At 31.1% G+C, this 8,041-nt stretch overlaps 1 protein-coding gene across 1 annotated transcript; it reads left to right on the top strand.

Moving 5' to 3' along the window:
- Positions 1-1,813: 1,813 nt before the first annotated feature.
- Positions 1,814-7,840, top strand: LOC143056302 (hepatic lectin-like). The gene is made up of 4 exons (XM_076229388.1): positions 1,814-2,447; positions 3,595-3,692; positions 4,997-5,087; positions 7,381-7,840. Exons 1-4 carry the CDS (start codon positions 2,009-2,011, stop codon positions 7,608-7,610), a joined length of 858 nt encoding a protein of 285 aa, XP_076085503.1. The 5' UTR covers positions 1,814-2,008; the 3' UTR covers positions 7,611-7,840.
- The last annotated feature ends 201 nt before the right edge of the window (positions 7,841-8,041 follow it).

Raw genomic sequence — 8,041 nt, 5'->3', positions numbered from 1 at the left:
GTTATACAAAATTGGTAATTGCAAAAAAAAACAGACCTCAATTAAATCTCATCGCTATTGATTCAAAGGTGACAATAATCACAATATTAACAAAGGATTATAATTTAGGGATTAAAGAAAAGTATAACTTGAATATAACCGTCATTATCAAATATACATATTAAAATTGTAAATACATGTACAATACCCTTTACTCAGGTTAATGATGACTTTCAGTACTGTAACTGTTTATGTTTTACTGAAGTAAATACACCAATTAACATATGCTTTAAATAAAACTTTTTTAACTAGTTAAATATTTAACAAAAGATGCATGTAAGAAGTGACATGTTGACCATAAACACTTTTTTCATTGTAAACATAATGTAATCAAAAGGTAATCAGGATTACAAGATATTTTGAAAAGTAACTAATTAAATTCAATTCAATTCGATGTTTGGCTAATTAATGATTTTAATGATTAATTGAAAAATTGTAATCAATTACAACTGATTAATGATTACAATTACAATTACACAAAATATGGCCCAGGGTATACGCGAAAGATATTTAATCCTATATTTTTTTCATAAGAAACAAGTTTTTTTTTGTCAAACAGTAAGTAGACACAAATCATCGGCGAATACTTTAAACAAATCACGTTCGGGAGTACAGAAATAAAGCCAATATAAATTGTAGCGAACATATCAAACTGTAATCTCTCTTAAATGAATTCATTAACAAATTAAGAAATAAAGGGGGGGGGGGGATATGCGCTTAGTTGGACAAAGAGAATAATCGTGGAAGAAGAAGCTTTTTTGTTGTTGTTTTATTTCTAACAATTCCTTTTTTCAATTTAAGCATTCTGACAGAATAAAGAAATTCAATGATTTTGGTAAGATAGAGATTTATATGCCCATTTTGCTAAGTTCACGAACGAGGGCCATATATAATGATATAATATGAAAATAATCAATCTAATTAAAATATAGATCTCGTTATACTACATATGAGCATAACACAATCAGAGATCTATATTTTAATTAGATTGAAAATAATATAATAATTTTTACGAAGACTAAAAATATAAATAAGTATGAGAAAATGTTTGTGTTAGTTATATATAATTAGTGTAGCTATTGCTGCATGTAAGTATGGGGTATTAGCACAGTAATAAGCATGCAATTGACAACTATAATCGTTTTGACTAAACCAGAAAGATTTTACTTTCTACAGAGATGCCAACAGTTTATATAAAATATATTGTATTTATTTGACATTTTCTTTGCACAAATAAAAAGTTGATTTGTTTTGACAATATATGTGTATATATTAAGTCATAAGTATGAAATCGAAGTATAAAATTACCCAACTCCAAGGTATATTGGTTGCATGAAGTTTGACGTTTATTCGTGGTTTACAGTAACCCACAATATATTAAAAGATACTTTTACTTTTACTCTGAGCCATGTTTTTCTATTACAAAATGAAATAGTAATTCGTTTATCCATTATAGTGTCTGATAAATCGAATTTGTGAATTAGTGTTAATACTGTCACCTTAATATGCATAACGTTTAATAAATAAAAATAATCTAACTTCTGCATATACATGCATTTAATCTCAAAATAAGCATGTTTCCAATTACAAGTACATAAAGTATTCAATTCAAGTGTTTCAATGATATGACCCCCTTACGTTATGCACATCATGTCAATAATCTTGATGAAATTTGAAGTTAACTACATTTGTTTCCAATTCAAGAAGATAAAGAAGAGTCTTGTTAGTTAAACGTTTGGAAAACCTTATACCGTCCGTACTAAGTAGGACAAGTTGTATGCAACATATTGATTATTGCCGTGAAGGGACAACATTATTTCATTTTCGTTCAACATGCGGACAATATAATTTTCGTCTGTGCTATTTTCATCTCAGTGTTGTGTTCATAAAGATTATTTCAAAGAAATATTATTTTTAACTTTTTTTTAAACGAATTTACATTTTTAGCAGACGTGAGAAATTTGATGAAATGAAAATCTGGTTGGTAGTGATATTCTCTTTCCTGTCATATTCCTGCAATGGAAGTTTGGTGAATCAAAGTACTCAAAGTTCTGTAAATGCCGAACGTAAGGGTACAGATATTACAGATTTCAAAATGGAAGTTGACGTTATGAAAGAAAATTACCATGCTCTACTTCTTAGGGTTAATAATAACGAACATACAATCGTCACTTTGAAAGGTAAATCACAACAGATAAAAAATGTAATTGAACACACTAAGCGGACACTTTCATGTGAAATTGAAGGTTTACGGGATGCATCCATACAGTTCAAACAAGAACTAAACGAAACAATTAATTCATGGAATACAATGTGTGACACAATACAAGATCTAACTCAGAGCGTCAGTTTGTTAGATAACAAATACTCACCTTTGGAGATACCGGGAAAGCATAGCGATGAGTCAGGTGTGTATATTCAGTTTTTGTGGGAAATAGCAATGAGTCAGATGTTTATCTATTTTCTTTTAGGAAATAGCAATGAGTCAGGCATGGGTATCTATTTTCTTGTGGGATGTAGCAATGTGTCAGGTGTGTATATGTATTTTTTAGTGGGAAAAGCAATAAGTCAGGTGTGTATTCATTTTCTTATAACATAAGTATTACTGTTATCGATGTGTAATATTCCTTTGAAAGCGAGTGAAACCGTCATAATAACACGAATGGTATGTTGCCAATTGTACTGCATCATTAGATTTCTACAACTAATGATACTTCATTGAAGCTCATGAACAAAGCGTCCAAAACTAAGTACAAACGATGCAGAGATGATAAAAGCAAAACAAAAAAAGATCTAGGAATATCCGGTCAAGAAATAAAACTGCATAGTAGTCTACATTCTTTAAAATTAGTTAAGGTACATCAATATCTAAGCATTTATTACTTGTTGGAGGGTATTCTGGAAATATCATGAAGCTGTGTCTTGAAGATTCCATGATAGAGCATAAATGATATTAATGGATAAGAAACATTTTCCGGAAAAGTTTCCTTTGAGAAAGCATTTTGGTAACAAAATACTGAAAATGTTTGTAAGCATGGAAGCTTAATGTTCCAAACATCCTGCCAAGACTGTATTAAGGATTATAACAAACACAATCGCATGTTTCAATGCGTATCAAGTACGAGACGAGACCTATGATATCTGATGCGTATGGTATCTGTATGCGTGATGTACATAATACAATTACGGCATACTTACGAATCTGAATTTATTTTATATGTTTTTCTACCAAATACAATCTAAAGGTTGACAAAAATGTCTACCAAAATGCCAAAAAGAATTCATTTCAGACAAACCACCTTGGTGGTAATTTGCTTCAATTGTTTAACTGCCTTTGAACTCGTAACTCACTGTTATCTTTAACTTGTTTTTAACTATTGACGTGTTTATTTGAGATTTTTTCCCATTTTACACAGAATACAAAAAAAAAACCTGAAATTTGATTTCAGCAAAGGCTGGTGTATTGATTTAATATTGAATTTAAATACAAAAGATTTAAACCATGCATTTTTTTGATAAACAAGTTTATTTTTGTGTTTTCTATTTTACATACAGGTGATGAGCTAGAATGCCCTTTTGAATGGATAAGACGTATCGACTTCGGTGCATGTTATTTCTTTAGTAATGAAACGATGTCCTGGGACGATTCACAGGTGATTATGGAAAATCTTATGTTCAGTATTTTTATCATGTGTTATTAGAGCTTTAAATCTAATACATGTATGTAGGAGACATGATGCCTGCTCCTTCTGTCACGAATCATGATGATTATGGTCAATCTGTATATATTTAACTCGGCACACTATAAATTGGCCGTCCAATATGTATATAAATTCGATCATATAATACCCTATATATAGCTGATTTTTTTTATAAATCGATAGAACGAGCAGTAGCCAATAACGTTGGGATCTGTCATGGTCATAGTTATTGTCATAAACCTTAAATGTGATAGACTTTAGATTAATGATGAACAAACGGAAGAAAAAACTTAGCTTCAATTTTGCAGACTTATTGTACATGTATGACTTTAAAATATATGTCCGCTCTGTATTGTGAGTACATTTTTAAGTTATATGATCATACTTCATTAAACATTTATAACATCAAAATATCTTCCTTAGAGGTGATACATTTGTAGCATTTTTCTATGTGTTGCATTGGAATTAAAGTATACCTTATGTTTTTGTAATACAAATGTCATGTTTAGTTCTGTTATTTAAACACACTTATTAAGATTTGACTAAACAGAATCATGAAAAAAGGCAACATAGCAAAATGCACAAAACCCTATGTTAGCCTTCACACCATTTATATAATTTAAAGAATCTCAAAAACACTTTTCGTTTTCCAAACGGATTGCGTTGCAAATTAAACTTTAAACAAAATGTGCTTTATATCTGATCACAATGTAATCTAGTGGCAAAATAAAGTGAACAAGATGTCCTCCGTTTTAAATCATCTTAGATTTTTTTTTTTTTAAATAACTTACTCTATAATCATAATATAGGGTTATTGCATGAATATTGGGGAATATTGTCCCGACTAGAACTTTATATTGCACGAGCTTGCGAGTGCAATATATGTTCTACGAGGGACAATATTCCCCAATATTCATGTAATAACCCTTTTATTGTATAGCAATATAATATTTGAAAGTAAAAACGGGTTTAAACTAAGATTTTGTCGTTGATGACGTCATGAATTTTGAAGATTTATTGCACTAGTGCCATATAGGAATGTATTGCACGCTAACTTTTGGTTACTTTCTGTGGGAAATGTTATATTGCTATGCAATAATACCTAACATTCTTTGATAAACATGATAAACGAGTGGCAACTAGTCTTTTCTTTTTCATTTTAAGGTTTGTTAAACGTTGACACGTACATTGTAAAAAAAAGAGAGTTTATAATTTCATAACAAAAAGTGTCGAAATCTAAATATCTCTGTTTTTAGGAGCAATGCAGAAAACAGAACGGATCACTTGCAGATATTCATTCTGAAAATGAAGCCGTTTGGCTAGCAGACACTGCTCGTAATAATACAGGTTTGTATTAATTAAACGTGCACATACAAAATTTCAAACCTGGTATCTATGATGAGTTTATTTGTCCAATTTGAAGGAAACCAAAGTGCTTCTACCCGTCCCGACTATAATATTATACGTTGTCAATATGTTATTGTGGCAAGGGTATCATATTAATTTGGTAATAATTCAAATAATTCGTAATCTAATTGTCTAAATGTTTGTAAGTGTTTGCAAGTTCTATTCAATAAATTTGGAATTCAAGTTTCAGTAATTCTATGAAACACGTGATAAACTGATTATCATAATTCTGAGTTAAATGCCATTAGACTAACTGAAAATTGTGTTTTTTAGTTATCAATTTAATGAATCGCTTAATGATGTACTTAGTTGAAATTACAAAAAAAGTCCAGAATATGAAATGGATATTATAAGCCAGAAGAGCATTAGTAAAGGAAATAAAAATTGCCGCTATGATATAACCTTGAGAGTTGAAAGTAATATTCACGGAAACTCACGAATGAAAGTCCCTTATCAAATGGCAAAATCAAAAGCTCATACACGTCAAACGAAAGGAGAACAGCTGTCATATTGCTGACATGGTACAGGCGTTTCCTTGTGTAGAAAATGGTGGATTAAACCTGTTTTTAGCTAGCTAAACGTCTTATTTGTATGACAATTGCATACACTTTTATTATATTGACAACAAAATGAGAACAGAATAAACAGACATATAGGTAAAAACGTCAAAATAGGGATACAGAAGTCAACATTGTGCAATAATCTGAATCCCTATAAAGACAAACAATTATTTCAACAAAGAAAAAATAATGGCATATGGACAAAGCACATAAGCAATAATGAAAGACAAGAATACAAAAAAATGACAATTGCATTATACCGGTAACACAATGGCGGGATGTTCGAGTAAGGAGATAATACGCAGGTGAAGTTGGTATTTTGCTACGAAGGTGGGAGAAACGGATTATTTCAGAATTAAAATCGTCTTGTCTATCGTTGATTCTGGTACTGGTTCTGGTATGACCCCATTGTCAAACTCGAGGTATTAGTATAAAATGAGGCGAAGGAAGTGACTATTAACATCATTAGCAACCAATCACTTGTGATGGTGACCAAACAAATAATGTTTAGATGGGCTTCCTCAGAACTTAGATGGATCAGTTTATAAGTCTGCACCCTAATTCTGCTAATGATGTAGTTTGAGTATGCACGATCGTATCTTATCAATGGAGATTCTAAAAGTAATACGGTTGTCAGATTGTATGGAGCTCTTTGAAGTGGGAGAGTTAATGATTTGTAAGTTAAAATCACACGTACGTCGTGAATTCCAGTTTGAAGTCGTCAATTTGAATATTGACTCGTTGCTGAAATATCAATTCCCCAAACTGAAAGAATATGTTGTCGATCAAAGGTCAAGTAGTTTGATAATATTATCGGTAAATTTGTTAATTGTGAATTAGAAATAGTACCGTGAAGTGTTGAAAAACATAAATTGTTGAAAAACTGAAAAATTGTTTTGATTGTAGTGAATAATACAAGTTTGATATTTCTCTTCTGATTAACACTTTGTTGAATATACATCGCAATCACATCACAATGTTGTAGAATATCGTCTTTCACTGTAGAACGAATGATAGTTGATACCTATTGACTGAGTATGAGTGGAATAGTAAGTTTATTGTCCCCGAGGTGCAACTATTGCCCTGAGACGTAGTTGAGGGCAATAGTTGTATTCAAGTGGACAATAAACTTTCTATTCCACGAATATCAAGTCAATAAGTTTTACCATACCGAAAGTCACAACAGACAATAAATGTCGGTGCTAAATCAACTATCGGAATATAAAAACCAGAAACGCAACCAATCTGCTTCACGTTTACTTCATATATATTGTGAATGTCAAAGCCACGCCCCGCACTAATGTCAACCCTAAATACAATAGGTAAAACGCGATGTCGTAACTCCCGCGGCTTTCTCAACGTTATCCAATCATGTAGCTGCATTTGAAATTACGTGAAATATCATGACGCTTTCGGTCAAATAGTTTCACCGAGGTCCAATAGTTTAACGCTTGCAATATGAAAAATAGTGAAAATATTGTGTACTTATTTTATATAGAAACTGATAACTGAGGTATAATAGTTAGAACTATAGAAATATGTCGAACATATCAGCTTTTGAGGTTAACAAATAAGTTATTCTTACTGAACATCTACCGCAAAAATGCATACAAAACAACTGTTAAGTATTATTTAAAAAAATATTGTTTAAAATGTCTTTCTTTTTGTTTCAGCAAATACCTTTTGGATTGGTGGGAAAAATGACCATGGAGTATACAAATGGTTTACTTCCGATGGAAAAAACAAAGATATGAATTACACACGATGGGGAACAAATAATCCATTGTCATTATCTAAAAAGAACGGCTGGTTGTGTGTTGAAATGTGGGACCTTCTTCAGTATAAATGGTTTATTTATAATTGTACTTCGGGATCAACCTTTATATGCAAAACTTATATATAACCTCACATTCGACAATAGTGTTGATCTCTAAAATGCAGAAATATCGATAAACGACAGATAATTAATAAGTTTAAGGAAAGTAACATACAAAATGAAATAGAAAACAAAATAAACCAAGCAACAAGTTAATACAAAACATTCATGCATTTTGTAAATATTGATTTATCTTAATTACAAACTGCAGCCATGATGTATATATCTCCCGGTTGAACATGTTGAAACGTTGTTACAAGAATTGTGTTTCTTTTATGATTCTTTTACAGAGGGTTACTGCCTCAAAGAAATTATTACTTTCAGGGTTCCAAATGAAAAAAATTGAAGTCACTGCATCGGAAGTGTAATGCCAACATAATTTGGTTTTCCGATATAGAAATTTTGTGTCATAGATAACACTAGATTTGTCTCCCTTGTATTAATCACCATCCGGTCCT

The sequence above is a fragment of the Mytilus galloprovincialis genome, chromosome 13 (assembly GCF_965363235.1).
Source record: "Mytilus galloprovincialis chromosome 13, xbMytGall1.hap1.1, whole genome shotgun sequence".
NCBI lineage: Eukaryota > Metazoa > Mollusca > Bivalvia > Mytilida > Mytilidae > Mytilus > Mytilus galloprovincialis.
Note: the sequence above shows the minus strand (reverse complement) of the source record. Positions and strands in the feature narration are given on the sequence as shown.